Genomic DNA, 27,198 nt, shown 5'->3' with positions numbered 1-27,198 from the left:
AGTGTACGAGGGAACTTTGTGGACTGTGAAGTAAAGGCTCATTCAGACAAGTGCTGAGTCCTGTCCTCTGTGCAGTGCTGCTCTTTGTGTCATGTCTATCAACATCAAAGTGGTGTGTGGGCAGCTTATAGAAGTTCATGCAAACGCAGCGGTTGCGTTCAGATAAGTACACGCACTCTGCCTGAATGTCACATTTTGACATGCAATTGTGTCCATGAAGTAGCTACTACTGCATCGACTTCTATAGGCAGCATGCATGCAGCTCCAAGGTGGACTCTGATGTATAGGGGAACTCTGGGGACTCTGATGTAAGGGGGCATTCAGCATACTCTGATGTAAGGGGGAACACTGATGTAAAGGGAAACTCTGTACCCTGATGTAAAGGTGAACGCAGATTCTGATGTGAGGGGAAACTCTGAGAAATCAGTGAATCTTGATTGTAAAGAGGGAATGCTGAGGACTTTAACCACTTGCTTACTGGGCACTTAAACACCATTCTGCCCAGACCAATTTTCAGCTTTCGGTGCTCTCACACTTTGAATGACAATTACTCAGTCATGCAACACTGTACCCAAATGAATTTTGTGTCCTTTTTTTCCCACAAATAGAGCTTTCTTTTGGTGGTATTTGATCACCTCTGGGGTTTTTATTTTTTGCGCTATAAATGAAAAAAGACCGAAAATTTTGAAAAAAAACGCATATTTCTTTGTTTCTGTGACAGAATTATGCAAATTATTAATTTTTCTTCATACATTTTGGCCACAATTTATACTGCTACATATCTTTGGTAAAAATAACCCAAATTAGTGGATATTATTTGGTCTTTGTGAAAGTTAGAGAGTCTACAAGGTGTGGTGCGAATCGCACAAAATTGATCACATCTGATGTACTGGTGGACTATCTCGCTTCTTGTGACCCGAACAAGTCAGGAAAGTACAAATACCCCCCAAATGACCCCTTTTTGGAAAGTAGACATTCCAAGGTATTTAGTAAGAGGCATAGTGAGCTTTTTGATGTTGTCATTTTTTTCCCACAATTCTTTGAAAAATTAAGATTTTTCATTTTTTTTTTCTCCACAAAATTGTCATTGTAATAGGTTATTTCTCTCATGTGGCATGTGTATACCACAAATGACACCCCCCAAAAAATTCTGCTACTCCTCCTGAGTATTACAATACCACATGTGTGTGACTTTTTCACAGCCTGGCCACATAGAGAGGCCCAACATGCAGGTAGCGCCATCATGTGTTCTAGGAACATAAATTACACATCTAACTTGTTGACTATTTATTACACTTTTGAAGCACCAGGACAATGACACGTGACACTGATGACAGATGGCACTGATACGTGGCAATGATGACAGGTGGCACTGATGACAGATGGCACTAATATGTGGCACTGATGACAGATGGCACTAATATGTGGCACTGATGACACGTGGCACTTATACGTGGCACTGATGACACGTGGCACTTATACATGGCACTGAAGACACGTGGCACTAATATGTGGCACTGATGACAGATGGCACTAATACGTGGCACTAATACGTGCCACCGATGACAGATGCCACTAATACATGGCACCGATGACGCGTGACACTGATGACAGATGGCACTGATAAGTGGCATTGATGACACGTGACACTGACAACAGATGGCACGTGACACTGATGACAAATGGCACTGATACGTGGCACTGATGACAGATGGCACTATGTGGCACTGATGACACATGGCACTGATGACACGTGGCACTGACAGGTGGCACTGACGACAGGTGGCACTGGGGGCAGGCGCACTGGGGGCAGGTAGCACTGGGGGCAGGTAGCACTGGGGTGGATGGCACTGGGGGCAGGTAGCACTGGGATGGATGGTGTAACGATATCACGTCTGAGCCAGGATATATTGTAACTAGTTGCCATTTTGTGTGGAAAGCAGCCATGACAGTTTGGCTGACCTTAGAATAAACTTACAGAATAATCTAAACTCCCCCCTCCCTTGTCTTAGGAATTCCAAAAGCTCTTAAAATCTTCAAAGGGAAGAAAGGTTATCTTAGCAGAGAAAACAAGGCTCAAGTTGCCTGGCAGATATTCCGGCCTGTCGTAAAACTGTCACTTTCTCCATTCAGAGAACCAACAGATCCCCGTCGTAAATACTTCCAAACAGATAGCGTGCAAACAGATTAGTAAAGTGTTGAAAACTTTAAAATTTTTTATAACTTTCAAAGCCCTCATAGCACAGCCATAATATGGATATATTTAGTTTCCTTGGATAATTTCTAACATTTCAAGTCCAAACACCCCTATGTCAGGTCATATGGGAAGCCACTGGGACCCCTTACTCCTCCAAGGTAACCCTGAAATGGGAAACCTGTCATGTGTGGACTCGTTTTGAAGCAAATATCATGCTGATCACTAAAATGGATATCTGCAGTCTATAAACAATAGAGAGGCAGAGATATGAATATGTATAACAAAGTGTACCTGGGACAGGGTCATGAGTGTAGACACCTCCCAGCAACCAACCCCTAAACAAGATGACCAGACGATTGGTCACTGGTCGCTGTCAACACCCCCTTTGATTTGACAGAAAAGAGGAGAGGCCAAGGCAATAGGCAGTTCTCCTTTTACCATCCAAGCAGGAACATCTGCCAAGTTTGAGAACCGATTACCTTTGCTCATCGATTGAACTCTGATCAACTCTCGGACATTAATTGCAAGTATTCTTCCTTCTCAATTCTACCTTATTTCTTGGTGGCTGTATATTGTCTTTATTTTTTGAAACATCCTTTTTCTGTAAATGTTTTATTCGCACCAACCTTGACCTTTTCATAATAAATCCTTATGTTGAAAAGTGTTAACCTTGTCTTTAAAGCTCTTGATGCAAACTATAAACGAACCTGTCTCTTAAAAGGGCGCTACTGCGGTAGAGTAAGGCACTGAGCAGACCTGTCAGTGGTGGCAGTGTGTGTTGCAGGCGCTTATTCTAAACTTATAATTGGTATTGCTTAAATTACGAGTCCCCCCGGCTCTGTCTTTTAAACGGGGGTGGTGGCAGTTAAAGGGTTAATTGTGTAATTAGCCCAGTGACAATCGCTCTCAGGCTGCCTGCACCTAGATTGTGGTCCCGCAAGCTGGAAAATCTTTGTGCTGGGTGCAGCTGAGTGTGGCATTGTTACGTAAGTGACAGCGTGGTGTTAGGTTGGCCGGTCCTTTGTCGCCAGTTAGCGAGGAGGGCAGGGATCTGACACCAGCGTTCGTCACATATTGGCTGGCAGCGTAGCGGGATAGTTTCGCATTAAGAGCATTCAGTGCATTGTTAGGAATTAGCTCTGCACTGAAGGATTGTAACCTTTGTGGAAACAGTCCTTAGAGACAAGCTGGTGCACATTATTTTTTTTGTTTACTTTAAAAAAAAAAAAAAAAAAAAGATATACAGCAACAGCTCCTTTCTACACCTTCTTCCTATCTCTGCTTTCTGTTCTATCTTTTCTGCTTGCAACATGTCTGGGGTATCAGCATATAAAAAGATGAGCAAAAATGAACTGACTGCTGAGTGCACAGAAAGAGGAATTGATGTCGGTGGCAAAAACCGTGATGGCTTGATACATGCCCTACATGAGTTTGATATCCGTGCAGAACAGAACCTGGGGGAAACTGGACCAGAAAGGGTTTCCGCTACTCCAGAGCCCAGTGGTTCAGAGGCGGCCTCACCAGATGGGCATGCAGAGACTGACACTGGACTACCACGGATTGTTACCTCCAAGTCATCGCCAGAGCAGGCCAGCATCAGATTGCCTGGAACCAGAATAGACTGTCCTCAAATGCAGGAAACACTACAACACCTCAGGGAGACGGATCCTGTGGCGTACCTGCAGTTTCTCGAGCGCCAGGCTGAGAGAGAGGAACGCAGGGCTGAGAGAGAGGCTGCGGAACGCCGGGCTGAGAGGGAGGCTGATCGTCGGCAAGAACTGGAGATGGCTAGGCTCCAGCAGCAGCGACAGGTTCAGAACCTCGGATCCCTAGAGCACAGGGATGACTCTCTGCCAGTGACCCCGGCAGCCAAATTTCCAGTTATGGAAAAGGACAGTGATATTGACGTGTATCTACTGTCGTTTGAAAAAACTTGCCGTCAGTACCATCTACCCCCAGCACAATGGGCCCGGTACCTGACGCCAGGGCTACGAGGCAAGGCCCTGGATGCTTATGTTGAACTGTCAGAAGAGCAAGGCGGTGATTATGAGGCCCTAAAGGCTGCAATCATCCAAAAGTTTCAGCTAACCCCGGAAGTGTACCGGAAGCGTTTTAGGTCCTTGCAAAAGGGGCCTGGGGACTCATACCTGGATGTGGTAAGTCGCTTACGCACCACATTCCGGCAGTGGACTAAAGGCTTGAAAGCCGATTCTTTTGAGTCCTTGGAAGATCTTATGATTGAAGATCAACTTTTGCACATCTGTCCTACAGACGTCAGACAGTTTGTGCTGGAGCGAAAGCCAACCTCTGCCAAAGCAGCAGCAGAACTGGCAGATACCTATATCCACTCTCGGGTATCTGACCATCGCAAGGCTCCTCCAAATGGCTGGAAAGGAGGGAAATCACACATGGCAACCCCTCCTCTACCTACCAACCAAGTTCCTCAGCGGCCGGAACCTGCAGCTCCTGGGGCCAAAGCCTTTGTGACTGACAACCGCAAATGCTATAACTGTGGGAAAAGCGGACATCTCCGGACACAGTGCCCTGAGCAGAAGAAGACGACAACCCCTGGCCATCCGGCCAGCAACCCTTCTGCTGTGCTGCTCGTCGGTGGAAAACCTCCAGGAACCAATGTCAACTTGCAGCCAGTCATTGTAGGCCAACGAACTGTAACAGGCTTTCGTGACACTGGAGCCGAAGTCACTTTGGTCAGACCAGAGGTGATAGAAGAAACAGACATCATCCCAGAGAAGTACCTTTCCCTGACTGGAGTTGGGGGAACCTGTTCCCATGTACCTCGTGCCTATGTTTTCCTGGATTGGGGTGCCGGAAGTGGGATGAGAGAGGTGGGTGTCTCTGAGGAGATCCCCACTGCTGTGTTGTTGGGTTCTGATTTAGGTACCCTTGTTTCTTACTATGCCCCTGCTAAGAGCACCCAGGATGCTCCCACGGAACCTTCTGGACCTACCAAGGTACTGTTTACAGATGTTGGGGTAATATCTGGGCAACCTGTGGATGGACAGAGGGAGGGGGAGGGTGGAGTTGAAGTGCAAGGTCCTCCTTCAGAGACAGGAGAGGAGATCCCCTTGCTAGTGAAGGTACCTGATGTATGTTCCAATGTTGCTGAACTGATAAAGGTTAAATGTGATGATGATGACAATGATGACGATAATGATGATGATGATGATGATGTATTGCCAGTCTTAGTGGTCACTCGCAGTGCTGCAAAGGCAGCCGAGGTGCAGGCACTGATCGCAGAACAGCAGGAGGAGGTCTCGGGGCCCTCTCCCTGTTCTGACCCAGTGGACTCCACCTCTGTTGAGCCTCAGCAGCCGTCCTCGTTTGCCACAGGACTGCTGGCTGAGAGTTGTGGTCCCGCCTTTGAAACAGCACTGCAGACAGACCAAACACTAGCACAGCTCAGAAGTCTAGCTGATCGCCCCCCTGCAAAGAATGACAAACAAAAGGTCTACTGGGACAAAGGGAAACTGTATAGAGAAAATTTGCCTGCAGAGGGGAATGAGGCTGACATAGGTGACAGACAGCTGGTGGTACCCAGTCAATATAGGGGACCGCTGCTAAAAGTGGCCCATGAGATTCCCCTCGCAGGGCACTTGGGGATCACTAAGACCAGAGGGCGGTTGGTACATAACTTTTATTGGCCCAGGATGCTTGCTGACATAGCTGACTACTGTCGGTCCTGTGTTACCTGCCAGCGAGTTGGCAAGGTAGGGGATGTCCACAGGGCCCCACTAAAACCTTTGCCTGTGGTTGACGAACCTTTTAAGAGGGTGGCAGTGGATATCGTTGGGCCTTTGGCCATCCCTAGCAGTTCAGGCAAACGTTATATCCTTACAGTTGTCAACTATGCCACGCGTTATCCAGAGGCGGTGGTTCTCTCCTGCCTCCGGACAGACAAGGTCGCTGATGCTCTGCTGGGAATCTTCACAAGAGTGGAATTCCCAGCCAAGCTCATTAGCGATCAAGGCCCTCAGTTTGTGTCTGACTTGATGCAAGCTCTCTGTCAGAAAATACAGATGACGCATATCAGGGATAAAATGGAGACGCTGCTGGAAATTGTGCGGGAAGAACACCTGGGGCACCTGTCACAGGTCCTGGACCAACTGACAGCTGCCAATCTGACCGTCAAACCCAGTAAGTGTCAGATTGCCATGACCAATGTGCAGTACTTGGGACACCGGGTAGGAGGGGGCACCCTGAAACCCGAGACCGGGAAGGTTGATGCCATCCTGGCATGGCCTACCCCCCAAACCAAAAAGCAGGTTATGTCTTTCTTGGGGACCGCTGGCTACTATAGGAAGTTTGTATGTAACTATAGTAGCCTGGCTAAACCTTTGACTGACCTAACCAAAAAGAAACTGCCCAAGGTGGTGTCTTGGACACCAGAATGTGAGCAGGCATTTCAGGCCTTGAAAGAGGCGCTGGCCCGCGCTCCTGTGCTACAGGCTCCAGACTTTACCCGCCGTTTCCTAGTGCAGACTGATGCCTCTGCCTATGGATTGGGTGCAGTCCTGAGCCAGGTGGATGATGCTGGAGAGGAGCATCCCATCCTCTACCTGAGCCGAAAGCTGCTTCCCAGGGAAGTAGCATACGCTACGATTGAAAAGGAGTGTCTTGCGATCGTGTGGGCTCTCCAGAAGTTACAAACGTACCTTTATGGACGGCACTTTACTGTGATCACAGATCACAATCCCTTGAGCTGGCTAAATCGTGTGGCTGGGGAGAATGGCAAACTACTTCGGTGGAGCTTAATTCTTCAGCAATACAATTTCACCATCCAGCATAAGAAAGGCAGCACCCATGGCAATGCTGATGGGCTGTCGCGACAAGCCGAGCCTGCAAGAGTCGGTTGCGTCAGGAGGGAAATTGTAGTTCCCTCCCATGCAACCACCTAAGGAGGGAGGTGTAACGATATCACGTCTGAGCCAGGATATATTGTAACTAGTTGCCATTTTGTGTGGAAAGCAGCCATGACAGTTTGGCTGACCTTAGAATAAACTTACAGAATAATCTAAACTCCCCCCTCCCTTGTCTTAGGAATTCCAAAAGCTCTTAAAATCTTCAAAGGGAAGAAAGGTTATCTTAGCAGAGAAAACAAGGCTCAAGTTGCCTGGCAGATATTCCGGCCTGTCGTAAAACTGTCACTTTCTCCATTCAGAGAACCAACAGATCCCCGTCGTAAATACTTCCAAACAGATAGCGTGCAAACAGATTAGTAAAGTGTTGAAAACTTTAACATTTTTTATAACTTTCAAAGCCCTCATAGCACAGCCATAATATGGATATATTTAGTTTCCTTGGATAATTTCTAACATTTCAAGTCCAAACACCCCTATGTCAGGTCATATGGGAAGCCACTGGGACCCCTTACTCCTCCAAGGTAACCCTGAAATGGGAAACCTGTCATGTGTGGACTCGTTTTGAAGCAAATATCATGCTGATCACTAAAATGGATATCTGCAGTCTATAAACAATAGAGAGGCAGAGATATGAATATGTATAACAAAGTGTACCTGGGACAGGGTCATGAGTGTAGACACCTCCCAGCAACCAACCCCTAAACAAGATGACCAGACGATTGGTCACTGGTCGCTGTCAACACCCCCTTTGATTTGACAGAAAAGAGGAGAGGCCAAGGCAATAGGCAGTTCTCCTTTTACCATCCAAGCAGGAACATCTGCCAAGTTTGAGAACCGATTACCTTTGCTCATCGATTGAACTCTGATCAACTCTCGGACATTAATTGCAAGTATTCTTCCTTCTCAATTCTACCTTATTTCTTGGTGGCTGTATATTGTCTTTATTTTTTGAAACATCCTTTTTCTGTAAATGTTTTATTCGCACCAACCTTGACCTTTTCATAATAAATCCTTATGTTGAAAAGTGTTAACCTTGTCTTTAAAGCTCTTGATGCAAACTATAAACGAACCTGTCTCTTAAAAGGGCGCTACTGCGGTAGAGTAAGGCACTGAGCAGACCTGTCAGTGGTGGCAGTGTGTGTTGCAGGTGCTTATTCTAAACTTATAATTGGTATTGCTTAAATTACGAGTCCCCCCGGCTCTGTCTTTTAAACGGGGGTGGTGGCAGTTAAAGGGTTAATTGTGTAATTAGCCCAGTGACAATCGCTCTCAGGCTGCCTGCACCTAGATTGTGGTCCCGCAAGCTGGAAAATCTTTGTGCTGGGTGCAGCTGAGTGTGGCATTGTTACGTAAGTGACAGCGTGGTGTTAGGTTGGCCGGTCCTTTGTCGCCAGTTAGCGAGGAGGGCAGGGATCTGACACCAGCGTTCGTCACAGATGGCACTGGGGGCAGGTAGCACTGGGGTGGATGGCACTGGGGGCAGGTAGCACTGGGGTAGATAGCACTGGGGCAGATGGCACTGGGGCGGATGGCACTGGGGCGGATGGCACTGGGGCAGATGGCACTGCTGGGGGAGGATGGCACTTTTTATTTTATTTTTTTTACTTTTTTTTTTTTTTTTCCTTACTACAGGCAGAACGGCTGCCTCTGCAGCCGTTCATCTCTCCCCCCTCACACTGTCTGTGCGAGGAGGGAGAGCGGCGCTGAGAGATGATCTCATATGTTTACATATGAGATCATCTCCCATTGGACACGCCGATCACGCTGTAAACGGCCGCTGTGATTGGCCGTTTACAGCGATCTGTGTTTGCCTGTCCCCGGGGGACACGGCGAACACAGAACTTCCGTGATGCGCGCCCGCGGCGGCGCGCATTGCGGAAGTAAACATCAGGCCGTCCAGGGACGACCACCCGGACGAACGCGCCTGCTCTACGGCCGTCATTCGGCTATAGGGCGGGCGCGAGGTGGTTAATTTAGGGGGGAAATATGTGGATTCTGATGTAACGGGGAATTCTGAGGACTCTGATGTAAGGGGGGCTCTGGCAACCTTGATTGTAAGAAGGGAATGCTGAGGAACTCTGATGTAATTTGATTTGGGGTTAAAATGTGTGGACAGTGATGTAAATGAGAACTCTGGTGTAAGGGCGATCTCTGTGGACTCTGTTGCAAGGGGGGCACTGATGTATGGAAGCACAGCTGGAGGGAACTCTTTGGACTCTAATGTAAAGGGAAAATCTGTGGATTCTTATATAAGGGGTGCTCTGGGAACCCTAATGTAAGGAGGGAATGCTGGGGACTCTGATTTAAGGGTGGAACTTTGTTGACAATGATGAAAGAGGGAGGCTTTGGTGTCAGGGCCAGATTAAGACCATCATGGGCCTGGTGCTGAGGATTTTGGTGGGCCTTAAGAGCTGTGCATCAGCATCAGCCCTGAGGTGGAAGGGTGCAGCCACGCAGAGCTAATACAACACTATGGGTGGGCAGTTCTTTACTATAGAAGAACTGCCCACCCAGTGCCTGTTATTAACCACTTCAATACCAGGCACTTAAACACCTTCCTGCCCAGACCAATTTTGAGCTTTCAGCGCTGTCGCACTTTGAATGACAATTGCGCGGTCATGCTACGCTTTACCCAAATGAAATTTTTATCATTTTTTTCCCACAAATAGAGCTTTCTTCTGGTGGTGTTTGATCACCTCTACGATTTTTATTTTTTGCTAAACAAATTTTGAAAAAAAATATGTTTTTTGTTTTTTTTTCAGTTTCAAAACTTTGTAAATAAGTAAGTTTTCTCCTTCACTGATGGGCACTGATGGGGCTACACTGATGGGCACTGATGGGCACTGATAAGGCGGCACTGATGGGCACCAATGAGGTGGCACCAATGAAGTGGCACTAATGAGGTGGCATTGATGGACACTGATATGTGGCACTGATGGGCACTGATAGGCGGCATGGATGGGCACTGATAGGCGGCATGGATGGGCACTGATAGGCGGCACGGATTGGCATAGCTGGGCGGCATGGATGGGTATGGATAGGCGGCACAGATGGGCATGGATAGGCGGCACAGATGGGCACGGATGGGCACTGATAGGTGGCACGGATGGGCACTGATAGGCGGCATTGTATTACATTATACTGTACTAATGGATGCCAATCAGTGCCAAATAATAATGCATGCCAATCAGTGATGCCCATTGTGGGCACTGATTGGCATCTATTGTGGGCACTGACTGGCATCCCTGGTGGTCTAGGGAGGATTACCTTGTGCTGGGCATCCCTGGTGGTCTAGTGGCGACCCTGGCGTCCCTGGCGGTCCAGTGTGGGCATCCTCGGGGGGGGGGGGGGGGGTGGGCTGCGCTGATAATCGATCAGCACAGACCCCCCTGTCAGAGGAGCAGCCGATCGGCTCTCCTCTACTCGCGTCTGACGCGAGTGAGGAAAAGCTGATCACTGGCTTTTCCTATTTACACTGTGATCAGCCGTGATTGGACACTCTGAGACTCTTTACCGAGATTGTAGTTGCAGGGTGTCAGACTGACACCCCGCAACAACGATCGCTGCGATTCGCGCCCCCTGTGTCCAGCACTTGGTGTATTATGCAGCCCTGAACCCAAAACGCGGCGTATTATGTAGTTCTGTGCTCAGCGCTTTATGTATTATGTGGTCCTGTGTCCAGGGCTCTGTGTATTATGCAGCCCTGAATCCAGTGCTCTGTGTATTATGTAGTCCTGTGCCCAGCGCTCTGTGTATTATGCAGTCCCGTATCCAGCGCTCTGTGTATTATGCAGTCCCGTATCCAGCGCTCTGTGTATCATGCAGCCCTGAACCTAGCGCTCTGTGTAATTCCAAACTTACTTGCCGACCAGCCTTCATTATACTGCGGCAGGTTGGCACGATCCAGTGAGCTGTCATAGTTGTATGTCGGCTCCTTTAAGCGGGATAACAGGCAGGCGTGCACCTGCCGCACTACGGGGGTGCCAGTGCGCGTGGCCGGCGGTCGCGATGATCACGGGCATGGGAGTAGGGTTGCCACCTCATCCCTTTAAAATCGAACACATTAATTACAAGGTTCTGTGGCTGATTAAGGTGGTAATTAAACTCACGTGGTGCCTTATCTGCATTAAATTAGCCTCAGAACCTGTGTAATTCATATATGTTTGGGTTTAAAGAGATGACCCCACACAAGAGCCAGAACAGGGACGAGTGTGTGTAAACACACAAATCCCTGTTCTGTGAGGAGAGGAGAGGGAGATTGTGAGTTCCTACTAGCTAGGGACAATGATCTGTCATCTCTTATAGTCAGTCCCATCCCCCCACAGTTACAACACACACTAAGGAACACAGTTAACCCCTTGATCGCCCCTAGTGTTAACCCCCTCCCTGCCAGTGACATTTACACAGTAATCAGTGCATTTTTATAGTACTGATCGCTGTAGAATTGTCAACGGCCCCAGAAATGTGTCAAAAGTGTCCAATTTGTCCTCCATAATGTTGCAGTCCCGATAAAAATCGCAGATCACTGCCATTACTAGTAAGAAAATATATAATAATAAAAATGGCATAAATCTATCTCCCATTTTGTAGACGGTATAACTTTTGCGCAAACCAATCAGTATACACTTATTGCGATTTTTATTACCAAAAATATGTAGAAGAATACATATTGGCCTAAACTGAGGAAAAAATTGGCTTTTTTTTAATTAAAATGGGGATATTTATTATAGCAAAAAGTACAAAATAGTGTTTTTTTTTTCAAAATTGTCGCTTATTTTTTGTTTATAACGCAAAAAATTCAAAACCACAGAGATGATCAAATACCACCAAAAGAAAACTATTTGTGGGAAAAAAAGGACCTCAATTTTGTTTGGGTACAGTGTCGCACGAACGCGCAATTGTTAGTTAAAGCGACAATGCCGTATCACAAAAACTGGCCTGGTCATTGAGCAGCCAAATCTTCCGAGGCTGAAGTGGTTAAAGGTAAAGGTGCAGACTGAGCAGCCAGCAAATCGCACAATGGCTGCAAAGGTGTCAGTGCGAAACCGCACCAATATAACATTGTTGCAAAAAGGGGGTCCACTACCCCCACCTATGACTAGCCATTACAGTAAGCAGCACTGGAGGGTAAATAGATATAAACAGGGCCAAGAATAAATTCAAGTAAAAAATTTCCTTTGCCCTGTTTATATCTATTGCCCTCCAATGCTGCTTATTGTAATGGCCAGTCATAGGTGGGGGTAGTGGACCCCTTTTTTGCAGCTATATTAACCACTTACGGACAGCCCGTCGTCGTTATACGTCAGCACTTTAACCACTTTCAGACCGGACCATTTTGCTGGCTTAAGACCAGACCACTTTTTGCGATTCGGCACTGCGTCGCTTTAACTGACAATTGCGCGGTCGTGCGACATGGATCCCAAACAATATTGATATTCTTTTTTTCCCCACAAATAGAGCTTTTTGGTGGTATTTGATCACCCCTGCCTTTTTTATTTTTTGCGCTATAAACAAAAATAGAGTGACAATTTTGAAAAAAAAAAACGCATAATTTTTTTACTTTTTGTTATAATAAATATCCCCCAAAAATATATAAAAAAAAACATTTTTTTCCCTCAGTTTAGGCCGATACGTATTCTTCTACATATTTTTGATTAAAAAAAACAAAAAAAACGCAATAAGCAAAAAGCAATAAGCGATCATTGATTGGTTTGCGCAAAAGTTATAGCATTTACAAAATAGGGGATAATTTTATGGCATTTTTATTAATTTTTTTTTTTTACTAGTAATGCCGGCGATCATTTTTATTGTGACTGCGACATTATGGCAGACACATCAGACATTTTTGACACATTTTTGGGACCATTGTCATTTATACAGCAATCACTGCTATACAAATGCAGGGATTCCTGTGTAAATGGCACTGGCAGTGAAGGGGTTAACCAATGGGTGGCAGTGTAGGGGTTAAGTGTTCCTAGGGGTGTGTTACTAACTGTGGGGGGCTTTGTTTTAGTGAACACTGATCTCTGCTCCAATCACATGGAGCAGAGATCAGCGTCACTTGTTGCTAGGCAGAATGGGGAGATGCTGTTTACAACGGCATCTCTTTGTTCAGCTGCCCCGTGAGACGATCATGGGTATGCCCATGGCGATTGAGTCCGCGGGACCTGCGCCTGTACTCACGGGGGTCCCGACCAGCATGCGAGCGGCAGATCGCCATTAAAAACTGGACGTACCTGTACGCCAATATGTCTGCCCGTGCCATTCTTCCGATGTACATCGGCATGCGCCGGTCGGGAAGTGGTTAAATAGGAATATCGTTGTTATGCAGCAGCTAGCTGCCATATCCTCTTCTTCAGCGGGTGGATCACTTTCAGATAAAAGTGGTCTCTGCGGCAAGATAATTTTTATCAGCGACGTGAGGGGGCCCCCTCCATCGCTTACCGGAGCCGTTGGCAGTGGCAGAGGTGATCGCATCTGCTCCCCTCTGTGGTATGGAGCTCAGTGAGGGGAAGAAGATGGCCCCCACCCGTCTCCATACCATTGCAGGGCGGAAGCTCTTAAAGGGATTTTTTTTTTTCAGGCTAGGTTCACACCATTGCGATGCGGGAACGCCGCGAATCCGCGACGTTTTCCCGCATCGCATGCCTCCCGCCGGCAGTTCACACTGCTCTATGCGGACTGCTGGGAGTGTCAATGAAATGTTAATGACACCCCCAGATCCGTCCGCATATCGCAGTGTGATCTGCACACTCGCACAGGAATCAGATCGCATGGTGTGTCTTTTTGACCCCAGATCTCATATTTAACCACTTGACCACTGGGCACTTAAACCTCCTTCCTAACCAGACCAATTTTCAGCTTTCAGCGCTCTCACACTTTGAATGACAATTACTCAGTCATGCAACACTGTACCCAAATGAAATGTTTGTCCTTTTTTTTCACACAAATAGAGCTTTCTTTTGGTGGTATTTAATCACCGCTGGGTTTTTTATTTTTTGTGCTATGAATCAAAAAAGACTGAAAATTCGGTAAAAAAAAACAAAAATTCTTTGTTTCTGTTAAAACGTATTGGCAGAGTATTTCAGAGTACTGCAGAGTATTGCACAGTATGGGCAGAGTACTGCAGAGTATTGTCACAGAGCAGCACTGTGGGCACTACACATCCAGCCCACAGCGCTGCTGCAATTTCTCCCCCTCTCCCCTCTCTGTACCGGTACAGAGAGGGGAGGGAGGAACCGGCGCCATGACGCCGGTTCCTCCCTGACGGTTTGTTTACAAGTGATCGCTCCGTCATTTGTTTACCGCGATCCGTGATGCGCCGGGTCTTCGGGACATGGATGTTTGCGGGAGCAAGATTCTGGGAGGACGTCCAGAATAAGCCGACCGCACTGTAGCAGTCTTTCGGCTATCGCCCGGTTGGCAAGTGGTTAAGAGGTCCTGTCATGCTTTATTTCTATTACAAGGGATGTTTACATTCCTTGTAATAGGAATAAAAGGTGACACTTTTTTTTTTTTTTTTTTTTTTAAACTGTAAAAATAAAAGGTAAAATAAATAAGAATTTTTTATTTATTTTTTTAAACGTGCCACGCCCCGCCGAGCTCGCGTGCAGAAGCGTACACATACGTAAGTAGTGCCTGCATATGAAAACAGTGTTCAAACCACACTTATGAGCTATAGCCGCAATTGGTAGAGCGAGAGCAATAATTCTAGCTCTAGACCTCCTCTGTAACTTAAAACATGCAACCCGTACCATTTTTTTAAACATCGCTTATAGAGATATTTGAAGCGTGACATGTTGGGTATCAATTTACTCGGCATAACATTATCTTTCACAATAAAAAAAAAAAAACACTGGGCTAACTTTACTGTTGTCTTTTTTTTTCCCAAAAAAGTGTGCTTGTAAGACCACTGCGCAAATACGGTGTGACAAAAAGTATTGCAACGACAACATTTTATTCTCTAGGGTGTTTATATATATATATATATATAATGTTTGGGGGGTTATAACAAATTTTCTAGCAAAAAAAATATTTTAGCTTGTAAACAACAAGTTTGAAAAATAGCTAGGCCCCACCCTTAAGTGGTTAAGAGAGGGCCCTGATGCTGCAACTCCAATAGGCCCTATGTTAATTCAGCCCTGATTGGTGTAAAGGGGGAACATTAAGGCCTCTGATGTAAGGGGGAACTCTGATGTAAGGAGGGAATCTGGGCACTCTAATGCCATGATCGGAATTCACGTTGGAAAAAGCTCTGATGGTTTTCCCGAAGGAATTCCGCTCAAGCTGTCTTGCCTACACACGGTCACACCAAATTCCGATCATTTAGAACACGGTGACGTACAACACGTACGGCGGGACTAGAAAAAGGAATTTCAATAGCCAGTAACCAATAGCTTCTGTCTCGTAGTTGAATCTGAGAATGCGTGATTTTTGGCGTGTCGGAATTACATACACACGATCGGAATTTCCGATAGAAAGTTTTTCCGTCAGGAAAATTGAGAACATGCTATAAATTTTTGGCTGGCGGAAATTCGGACAGCTAAATTTCGATGGAGCATACACACGGTTGCATTTTCCGATGAAAAGCTCTCGTCTGTCTTTTTCTGGCCGGAATTCCGATCATGTTTACGCGGCATAATGGTTTGGCAACCCTTGGGTAAATGCCAATGCACAAGAGCATCAGTGTTTATATGAGTATTGGCGTGTAGAACCATTCACTTGTATGCACCACCTACGGCATAGGAAGACACCAGGAAGTTTACACTTAAGCACTTCCAAGCCTCTAAACTTCTATGTGCATGAGGACTGTGCTAGGCTGTATTTGTCCTTTGATAAAAAAAAAATTCTAATTGTCTGCCCAGTTGTATGGCCAACATAAACAATGAAGGCACAAAGAAAGTAATCTAGTATTAGTCAATAAACTTAAAGCGTAACTCCACTTTTATTGAGAAAAAAAACATTCCCCCTGGGTGATCTATTTACATTGCAAGGATTAGAACAACCTTTGTTGTTGTTGATTTGTACCTTTTGTTATTCAGAAGAAATCCCTGTGTGTTTCTCTGTGCATAGTAAGTCTAATGGGAGTGGTTTCATAATTATCCGTCAGCTGTGGCAGCTGCAGAGCAATAATGAGGAAAGCTGCTGGGTCTGCATCCCTTTAGACGTGTTCCTATTGGAAATATCTCACCAAAAAATACATTTTTGTTGCAGGGGATGCCTGAAATCTGACTTGGGTCAGACTTCTGGGAAAATTAGTGAGCAAATCACACAAGCAGGAAATGTTTCTGGGCAGTGCTCAGTACACATTCTGTGTACAGAACAACTCCAGGTAGCCAAATTGCTTTGCATTTATAGAAAATTACAGTGGCTGCAGATTGAAGAGGAAAGGTAATTTTTGATAACATTCAATTACAATATGACTTGTATCGCAAATGTACACGCTATATTATTATTATTATTTTTTTATTTGCTATTTTTTTCCCCCACGAAAGTGAAATTACCCTTTAAGCAGAACTATACTCACCTTCACTCCAGCGCTGCACTGTCCCAGAGCTCCTCAATGGCTGCAGTCATCTTTGACTTGGTAGCTTCCGGTTACCGATCTCCAGCTACTTTAATTGGTCAGGTCAAGGTGACATAACTCGCAGTCAGCTTGGCATCGCCAAAATTGTGCATACAGCAGTGGACATGCAAGAAAGAAAACTTTAATGCAGAAGAGACACTGGGGGTTATTTACGGAAGGCAAATCCACTTTGCACTGCAAATGCACTTGGAAGTGCAGTCACTTTAAATCTAGATGTGAAATGAGTGGAAGCTCTGCTGATTTTATCATCCAATCATGTGCAAGCTAAAATGCTGCTTTTTATTTCCCTTGCATGTCCCCCTTGGATCTACAGCGACTTTACTTTCAAGTGCACATGCAGTACAAAGTGGATTTTCCTTTAGTAAATAACCCCCATAGTATGTCTCTTTTGCATTAAAAGTCCTGACTGTTCACCAACTTTTGTGTTTTACTTAAAGTTCCACTTTAGAACGTACAATAGTAAATCTTTTTTGGTCCTATTGCTAAGAGTACATGATATAGATATTTACAGAGGGTGCTGTCAACCCTCTAAAACTTTATATGTATAAAGTTTAAGAGGGTGGATAAAACAAAAAGGTAAAGATGATAATCTATGCACATGTTTCCCCACAAACCACCACAATAAATACACAAAATACAAAGGGGTTACAGCACAGAGAGCTTAAAATATTTGCTCAGATTAAATCAAGGTGTCCCTGCCCTTTTACTCATATATAAAACTATGCATAATTCTGCTAGGATAGCATATCGTGCTGATACGATGGCCTGAAAGTGTTAATGTGAGCTGCCTTTTTCAGGAAATGAATATTTTACAAATATAATGTCAATAGGAGACATACCAGGCCGTCTCTTTATTTATATCTTTTACTAAAGACATGACCGTATTTCCTTATACACAAGTTTTCTTTGACAATCAATCAAAAATTCTGAATATTAATAATAACACATGAGGAAGTGACAGGAACTTAGAGAAAGTATTACCTAAGTGCAATTTTTTCCTTTGCTTTTTGTCTCTCAATCTCACTTCCATAAGGCCCATGGGGGGATACTGAAATGAGTTCAATTTCTTTGTTTTGTAGAACATAGTTTTGTTGTTTCAAAAGATACCGGATCATGTCCCTAAACTGTCTGCAGCAAAAGACCTAAAAAAAAAAAAAAAAAAGTGTCATCCAATTATATACATTTATGAAAAAGCATGCTAAAAATTAGTGTAGAACGTAAAATCATAGCCCTGAAATGGCTTTATCCTAACCCTCGCACGTTCGTGGAATGGCACACACAGGTTAATATCACACAGAAAAACAGATTTTCCAAAATAGGGGTAATACAAACAAATTCACTAAACTCTGGAAACACAACACTGAGACCCCTTTCACACTGAAGCGCTGCTAAAACCTCCGCTAAAGCGCTGGTCCTTTTTGCGGTGCTTTAGTGTTTGCAGGGGTTTTTGAGCGCTAGCGGGGTGCTTTTTTAAGGTTCCATGACAACGGGACCTTAAAACCCCTCAAAAACGACCCTTTGGAAGCACTGCCAATCCATTTTAATGGGCAGGGGTGTTTTTGGAGCATTGCTCCCCAAAGATGCTGCTTGCAGGAATTTTTCTACCATCCCACAATTACCGCCCCAGTGTGAAAGCACACTTTCAAATGAATGGGAGGCAGTTTTCAGGCCCGTTTCCAGCACTATTTGTAGCGCTAAAGCGCCTGAAAATTGCCTCGGTGTGAAAGGGGTCTTATTACAAAGTTGGCCCTGGTTATATTGTGAGTAGTGTTATATTAGGGGTGCGATACAGGTATTTCATTGGCCGATAGTTAAGTGATCGTGGCAGCATTGCTCTAATTTGCACCAACTCTTAGTGTTATTAAACCCAGGACCCTACATTCACTATATCTGGTCTCCTATAGTAAAGGAAATATAAATGCAGTAACACTACTAAGTCCTGAACGAAAGGGAATAGTATTTTAACATCACATCCCAGTATTAAATATAGAGAACACGAGAAAAAAAATGGAGACTTTAAAGGTGCAAGTAGACATAATTATATTATAAAAACATTATTTTTTATCAATAAAATCAATTTTGTAAATGCGAAAAGTTTTTCCCCTCCACAGTTGTACAAATAAAAATAAAAATTGTTTCCCGTATTGAACAATAATCCAAATATCTGGGCCTTTTTAGGACAGGTTATTGTGAAACTGAGGACACAAACTGGCATAAGAACGGACAAAAAAAACTTAAAGCGGAACTTCAGTAATTTTTCATATTTCTATCTATTAAATCTTCTGCCCTTATTGTTTTAACTTTGGATAGTAAAACATTTTTTTTTCTGCCAGTAAATACCTTTTACAGCCCACTTCTTGTTTCTAAAAAGCCTAGGTTTACAACATCATTCACAGCTCTCTCTCTCACTGTTGGGAGAGTTTGCCAGGAAGGGAGGGGGATGAGTCATAAGAGGGCCAATGAGAACTGCAGAGCTGGAGGTGTGACTCTGTGTGTCTGTGTAAATCCAGGAAGTGAACAGGCAGCAGCTTCAGCTGCCCACAGTTAAAATGGATGCAGCCAGACTCAGTGGAGAGAGATTTCTGAAGCATAATTTGCAAGTACAGAATCAGAGTATATATAAAATAATATGCAAAGTGGTTTTCTGAAGCTTCGGAATGGCAAAGATGTTTTTATTACAAATTATGTGAGCAGACTGCAGTTCCTCTAACAAGTTTACAATTTGAAGCCTTAAAGCATTTGTTAACCCAAATAAAAAAAAAAAAAAAAAAATCATATCCTGGTCCCTTAAAGCAGATTATATAGCACAGTGCTTGTGCTATGTAATCTGCCCCCTCTAAACTGTAAAAAAAAAAAAAAAACTCTAAACCTACCACTTCCTGTATGCCCTCTCTAATCAGATCACGATAACCAGGGCAGCTCCACCCTGATCAGCGTGGTCAAAGTGCCTCCCTCAGTGATAGGCTGCTGTCCCCTCTGCTCTCCTCTCCTCTCTCCCCCCCTCCTTCCTCCCTGTTAGTACCCTCTCTGTCTGTCTCCACTCAGCACCACCCCCCGCTGCTATTATAAAAAAAAAAATAAACCTATAATTGTCACTGCCAGCCCCTCTATTAGAGGATGGTATAGCACACTATGTTAAGCATTTTTTTAAATAAGTGTTGTAAATACCAATTTTTAGCTATCTTCAGGCTGGTCACGTGACTCGCGGCCACTTTACAGCTATGAGACGGGGATTCTGTGGAGGAGAGGAGTGGTCATGTGATCTCCCCGGCTGATATCAGAGGGAGATCGCGGCTCCTTGCACAGAAGCCATCCGTCGGAGCTGGAAAACGTCCGCGAGTCATGTGACCAGCCTGAAGACAGCTAAGAATCGGTATTTACAACACTCATTTTAAAAAATGCTTAACATAGTGTGCTATGCCATCCTCTAATAGAGGGGCTGGCAGTGACAATTATAGGTTTATTTTTTTTAATAATAGCGGCAGGGAGGCGGGACTGAGCGGAGATGGACAGAGAGGGCGCTGACTGGGAGGTATGAGGGGCTGGCATAGACTTTTACAAATGGATTACAAAATAATCCAAATACCATAATAAAACATGCAGACAAGGGGGGTAATTTGGTAATTATGAATTATTTGGATTATGAATCCACGTGTTTGTCAATATTAAACAATAGAGAATGGTATAGACCGATCTCAATCACATGCTCGGACCATTATTATGCTGAGTACAGACGAATTATTAATGAAGCCTACTGGCAACATGTTATTGACAAAACCACATGGCAGTTTCTAAATGTAAAAAAACGAAGGTGCCCACAATGTATGCCCTACCGAAAATCCACAAAAATGCCAAAAATCCAGAGGCCGTCCAATAGTTTCAGGAAGTCTTACTGAAAATGCAAGTCAATTAATTGACAAATAATTAAATCTTCATGTTAACGCATTATTTTCACATGTCAAATACACAATTGATCTATTGCAAATTATAGAATAAATTTATGTCCCCCAATATGCATGGCTTGCAGCCATTGATGTGGAATGTCTTTAGAATTGTATTCCTCATAGCAAGGGTATAGAAATACTGATGAATCAGCTTTCTGAAAGGTGCCAAACGGCTCAAAATTACAACCAATTTGTGACAAAATTGTTGAAGTTTATATTGACCAGAAATGTGTTTATATTTGGCCGTTCCCACTACCTTCAGACACAGGGTGTGGCTATGGGGACACAATGTGCCCTCTCATATGCCAACCTGTATCTGGGGGGTGGGAATATCAACTGTTTTCTCGCAAAGACATAACTGATTTGAAGCATATCATCTCATGGCATCGTTATATAGATGACGTTTTGTTAATCTGGGGAGGTACCCGAGATCAATTCCCAGAATTTATGGGAGTTTTAGAACAGAATGAGTTGAACTTAAAGTAGATTTCCACCCTAAAATGGAACTTCCGCTCATCGGATTCCTCCCCCCCTCCGGTGCCACAATTGGCACATTTCAGGGGAGAGGGGGTGCAGATACCTGGATTATACAGGTATCTGCACCCACTTCTGGGAATAGCTAGCTGCAGCTTGCCGCAGATGCCCGACCCCCCCCATTGTGTTCTGGGAAACACACAGTTCCCAGAACACAACAGGGACCAGTGAAGATGCGCAGCATGCTCGTGCATGCGCAGTAGGGAACCGGGCAGTGAAGCTGCAATGCTTCACTTCCTGAATCCCTGACAGAGGATGGTGACGGAGGCAGCCAAAAGACGAGCAATTGCTCGTCATCTGCTGCTGACATCGGGGGCACCCTGGACAGGTAAGTGTCCATTTATTAAAAGTCAGCAGCTGCAGTATTTGTAGCTGCTGACTTTTAATATTTTTTTTTAAGGTGGCACTCCTCTTTAAGGTAAACAATGGACCATAATCAATCTTCAATTACGTTCCTGTATGTTACATTTTTTGTGAATACAAACAATACACTAGGATATCCTCCCTTTATCGAAAACCTACAGAGGGAAACACTATCCTTCATGCCTCAAGTTCACATCTGGAGTCACTCATCTCCAGTATCCCGTATTCGCAGTATCTTTGGATATGGAGAAACTGCACTGGAGATGATGACTTTGAATGTGAGGCAAAAGAATTGCAAACAAGACTATATCAGTGAGTATACAGTTCAACATGTCTGAGAAAAGCATATAATCGTGCCAAGAACCATCAGAGAAACCAACTTATATTTGGCGCACGTAAAAAAGTACAAAAACAACCAGTTCGATTAATAACTAAATATATCCAACACGTTTCTGTTCCCCGGACCCCAGGCACGAATCTGCAGCCACATATGTGTGAACCCAGACTAAGGCTATTGATCATACCTGACCTGGGACAAGCAGAGAATCTGTCATTTCTAAATCCTGGTTCTGGAAATCTTAGTTTCTTGGTTGCCACAGTAATGCAATAAGTTATAAATTTGATTAACTGACATGGAATAAATTTGTTTCTACGAAATTCAGATTTTACTGACTTTAATTTTTTTATGTACACACTTGTTCTGGGTCAGTGACCCAAAGTATTTCAGTAGATGTAAATTCTACTGAAAACAAACAAATAAGTGACAGCTCACCAGGATATCAATTTGACTTTATTGGATCATAAAACTGGATACACAGGAAAAATGATCTCTTATGTATTTTTTGCACATCAGCACAAACAGAGTAATTCCTCCTGAGTTACTATTTATATCATCCATGCGTCTCCTCACATCCAGGGAGCGACCTGCTATTCATCAAGGAAGCACAATCTCATATACCACATAATAATAAAAGGGAACAACATACAATTCTAAAAACATACAACATACAGTGCCATCCACACCATCACCCCCAGCTACATCACCAACCTCATCTGCAGATATCACCCTAATCGTCCCCTCCGCTCCTCCCAGGACCTCCTGCTTTCTAGCTCCCTTGTTACCTCCTTTCATGCTCGCCTTCAGGACTTCTCCAGAGCCTCTCCCATCCTCTGGAGCTCCCTGTCCCAGTATATCCGATCAGCCCCTAGCCTGTCCACCTTTAGGAAATCCGTGAAAACTCACTTATTCAGGGAAGCCTATCCCACACCCACCTAACAACTGTGCCCGAGACACCCCCATCAAGTCATTCCCTGTATCTATTACTTTTTGTACCACCACCCCCTCCCTTTAGAATGTAAGCTCTACAAGCAGGGCCCTCCTGTCCCTTCTGTATTAAACTGTACTATAATTGTGCTGTCTCCCCTCTACATTGTAAAGCCCTGTATAAACTTTTGGCGCTATATAAATTTTGTATAATAATAATAATAATGAAATAGACTGCTATACACATTATACTGTAAGTCATTCAATGCAAACAGACAAAATTAACAATAATGAAGAATAATGAACCTGGACCCTTGCAGACATTGGGTTAAACCCACTACCCAAAGCATATCCAATAGTAGTCTTATAGACAACAATCCAGTAACATAATATCAAGAAACATAGTAACACAGAGGCCACACATTCTTTCACAAAAAAATAACAATTTAGCAACATTACAGCATTTTGAAAGGGGGGTGGGGTACATGAAATGTCACTGAGAGAAACTGTGAGGGGACATACTGTATACCTTCACTGCCATTGTGCAATTTGCTGGTGGGTGTTCAGTGCACCCCTGTGCCTTTAACCAGTGCCCGTCCAGCCAATAGCAGATTGACAGCCGGGCGGGTGCTTTCCCATCCCAACTGGACGTCATATGATGTTCTGTCAGAATGAGGTATTCACATGGCCGTGGAGGCCGCGCAGTAGTACGATCTGTCACTGCCCGTGTCCACAGGATACAGCCGATGATGCCGCAGTTGGTACCATGTGACCGCCATGACCAATCACAGCATGTCACACGACAATACAATACACAATACCTGGCTTCCTTTCAAGCCATCCAGTGTGTTGCTAGCTATATTTGGTCAGTTTGATCACATGTACCATGTGATTAGCTTTGACTAATCACAACAAAAAAGACTGAATGATTCAGTTTCATTCAGTAAAATGCTTGCTTATAGCAATGTAATACACTGCTATAAGCAAACATAATGGGTAAAACATTTTTTTTTAAATTTCTTTATTTTTCAAAAAATTATGACAAAAAAATTACAACTTAAAAAAAAAACCGACATGCCTCTTACTGAATACCTTGGACTGTCTACTTACCAAAAAGGGGTAATTTGGGGGATATTTCTACTGTCCTGGCATTTTAGGGCCTCAAGAAATGAGAGTCCATCAGTACATCAGGACTGATCAATTTTCAGATCTATACCATAGTTTGTGGATTCTCTTACTTTCACACAGACTAAATAATATACACATTTGGGTTGTTTACACCAAGGAAATGTAGCAAAATACATTTTGGGCTAAAAAACATTTAAAATTAATAATTTTTTTTGCAAAATTTTATAACATAAACAAAGAAAAAACAAGTTTTATTTTTTCAAAATTTTCTGCCTTTCTTCATTTATTTAGCAAAAAAAATTAAATAAAATGCAGTGGTGATTAAATACCACCAAAAGAAAGTTATATTTGTCTGAACAAAATATAAAAAAAAATAGTTTGGGAACAGTGTTACATGACCGCTCAATTATTATTCAAAGTGGTAAAGCACTGAAAGCTAAAAATTGGCCAAGGCAGAAGGGGGGTAAAAGTGCTGGGTATTGAAGTGGTTAAGGAAGAGTGGGCTCCCTCCAGACATACCTGCCCTCTATCTATCCATTATTATATATGTGCTCCTACTATGGAGGCTCTCGCAATGTATAGCGTTAGGACTGCAGATAATACTGGGGTGCTGTGCAGTGGCCCCTGCAGCTTACACATGTATTTGCAAATGTGTGCAAACAAAACCCCTGTTTTTAACCACTTGCCGACCGGCTCACACCGATATACGGCGGCAAAGGAGCAAGGGTACTTTGGCCTCTGCAGCTTACGCATGTATTTGCAATTCAGTTTGTTGCAGGCAGGCTGGTAACTTGAGCTGGGATTTGTTTCTGTGTTGTTCCATGTGCTCCTTGCAGTAAAGGCCAGTTATTGGTTGGTGCAATTGCCGTTGGTTATTTGGTGAGGGGGACACCTTAATTGCCTTTATGCTATATGCTGGGCGTCCAGTGCAAAGCTGTGCCTTAAAGTGGAAGTAAACCCATCGATTTAAACAGTTAAAAAAAAAAAAAGGCATGCCGGGAATGCTAACTGCACATTGGCTGTGCTCTCAGCCAAACTATCAAACCATCCAATGGCTGGTGTCATAACGAATCACATGTGCAGTACCATAGCAGTTGAAGATTAAACAGAGGCAAAGATGGCAGCTTCCTTGGCTGAAAACGATAGGGGAGTTTACTTCCACTTTAAAGGAGGAGTTTGCTCCCTCCAGGCATACTTGCCCTCAATCTATCTAATATATATGCTCCAACTATCGAAGCCCAAATTTATAGTGTTAGGACAGCAGATAATATTGGGGTGCCGTGCAGTGGCCCCTGCAGCTTATACATGTATTTGCAAATGTGTGCAAACTAAACCCTTGTTTTTAACCACTTGCCAACTGGCTCACAGCGATATACGTCAGCAAAGGTGCAAGGGTGCGCCATAATGACGTACCTGTACATTGCTGCGTCATCCGCAGCTAGCGAGCATGTGTGTGCATGTGGGTCCCGCGGACACAATGTCTGCCGGTGGCCCGCGATCGTAGCATGGAGAGGCAGAATGGGGAGATGCCTATGTAAACAAGGCATCTCCCTGTTCTGCCTAGCAACATGACAGGGATCTACTGCTCCCAGTGATCGGGAGCAGTGACCACTGTCATGTTCTAGAGAGCCCATCCCCCCTACAGTTAGAATATGCTGAGTTAACCTCTCTATGTTAACCTCTTGATCGCACCCTAGTGTTTAACCCCTTCCCTGCCAGTGACATTTACATAGGAATCAGTGCATTTTTAAAGCACTGATCGCTGTATAAATGCCAATGGTCCCAAAATAGTGTAAAAAAAGTGTCTGATCTATCCGCCGCAATGTCACAGTCACGATAAAAATCACAGATCACCGCCATTACTAATATAAAAAATGTATAATAAAAATGCCATAAATCTATCCCCTATTTTGTAGATAACTTTTGCGCTTATGCAATTTTTTTACCAAAATTATGTAAAAGAATACACATTGGCCTAAACTGTGGAAGAAATTCGTTTTTTTTAATATATTTTTTGGAGATATTTATCACTATTATTTATTATTTATTTTCAAAATTGTCGCTGTTTTTTTGCTTATAGTGCAAAAAATAAAAAACCCAAATACCACCAAAAGAAAGCTCTATTTGGAAAAAGGGACGTTAATTTTGTTGGGTATAACGTTGCACAACCGCGCAATTATCAGTTAAAGCAAGGCAGGGCGGAATTGCAAAAAAAGGGCTTGGTCAGGAAAGGGGTAAATCCTTCTGGGGCTGAAGTGGTTAACGTGAACTGTTGGACAGGACAATTCGGTTTGTTGCAGGTTGGCTGGTAAGTTGAGCTGGGAATTTTCTTTGTTCTTTCTTTGTTGCTGCATTTTATGCACATAGGCACTTGATCATAGTGTAATTCCTTGAAGTTTGAGTTACAGATGAACCTCTTGGTGATTGCCTCACGTACACTTACTGCAGGGTGACGGCTCCTGTGCACAGAATCACGTACAGTATACGTGAATCTGCATTTCTGGGTCTGGGGCACTGGTGACCCGCTCCCACTGTGATTGGAAACAGCGGGAGCCAATCAGCATGGCTGTCAGACACGATGTCTGCCGGAATCCACCGATTGCTCGAGGCACAGGCAGAATGGCAATCTGCATATAAACAAGGCAGATTGTCGTTCTGTGACAAGAGAAGACAGTGATCTTGTCTTTCTGTTAAGCAGAAACATGGATCTCTGCCTTCCCACAGTACAAGCACCCCCCACACAGCAAGCATTCCCCAGGAATACAGTTAACCCTTTGATCGCCCCTGATGTTAACCCCTTCCCAGCCAGTGTCATTAGTACAGTGACAGTGTATTTTTTTTTAGCACTGATCACTGTATTACTTTTACTAGTTCAAAAAAGTGTCAGTTAGTGTCCGATTTACCCACTGCAATATTGCAGTCCTGCTATAAGTCGCTGATCACCATCATTACTAGTAAAAAAAAAATCATATATAATCAATATATCCCATCGTTTGTAGACACTTTTGCGCAAACCAATCAATATACGCTTAATTGGATATTTTTTTTACCAAAAACATGTAGCAGAATACATATTGGCCTAAATTGATTAATAAATTTGATTTTTTTTCTACATTTTATTGAATATGTTTTATAGCAGAAAATAAAAAATATTATTTATTTATTTTTAGCGCAAAAATTAAAAACCAAGGTGATCAAATGCCACCAAAAGGAAGCTCTATTTGTGGAAAAAAAAGGACATAACCTATATTTGGATAGAGTGTTGCACGCCCGCACAATTGTCAGTTAAAGTGACGCAGTGC

General features: G+C 43.9%; 2 protein-coding genes across 2 annotated transcripts in view; one reads left to right on the top strand and one right to left on the bottom strand.

Moving 5' to 3' along the window:
* Positions 1–27,198, bottom strand: part of ERICH6 (glutamate rich 6) — a 133,639-nt gene that overhangs the window by 56,466 nt on the left and 49,975 nt on the right. The window contains exon 8 of the mRNA XM_077488180.1: positions 17,645–17,805. Within this exon, the coding sequence (XP_077344306.1) occupies positions 17,645–17,805 (161 nt within the window). The remainder of the gene's footprint in view (positions 1–17,644; positions 17,806–27,198) is intronic.
* LOC143988526 (uncharacterized) lies at positions 3,423–7,918 on the top strand. Its single transcript, XM_077488179.1, has one exon. The coding sequence runs from the start codon at positions 3,508–3,510 to the stop codon at positions 7,111–7,113; it is 3,606 nt and encodes a 1,201-aa protein (XP_077344305.1). The 5' UTR covers positions 3,423–3,507; the 3' UTR covers positions 7,114–7,918.

Source organism: Lithobates pipiens, unplaced genomic scaffold (assembly GCF_037356315.1).
Source record: "Lithobates pipiens isolate NorthernLeopardFrog02 unplaced genomic scaffold, aLitPip1_a1.2 Scaffold_18, whole genome shotgun sequence".
NCBI classification, from domain to species: domain Eukaryota; kingdom Metazoa; phylum Chordata; class Amphibia; order Anura; family Ranidae; genus Lithobates; species Lithobates pipiens.
The sequence above is the reverse complement of the archived record's forward strand: the minus strand, read 5'-3'. Positions and strand labels throughout refer to the sequence as shown.

Excerpts from the sequence above, each read along its gene's own strand:
- LOC143988526 (XM_077488179.1), top strand. The coding sequence starts at position 3,508 with ATGTCTGGGGTATCAGCATATAAAAAGATGAGCAAAAATGAACTGACT.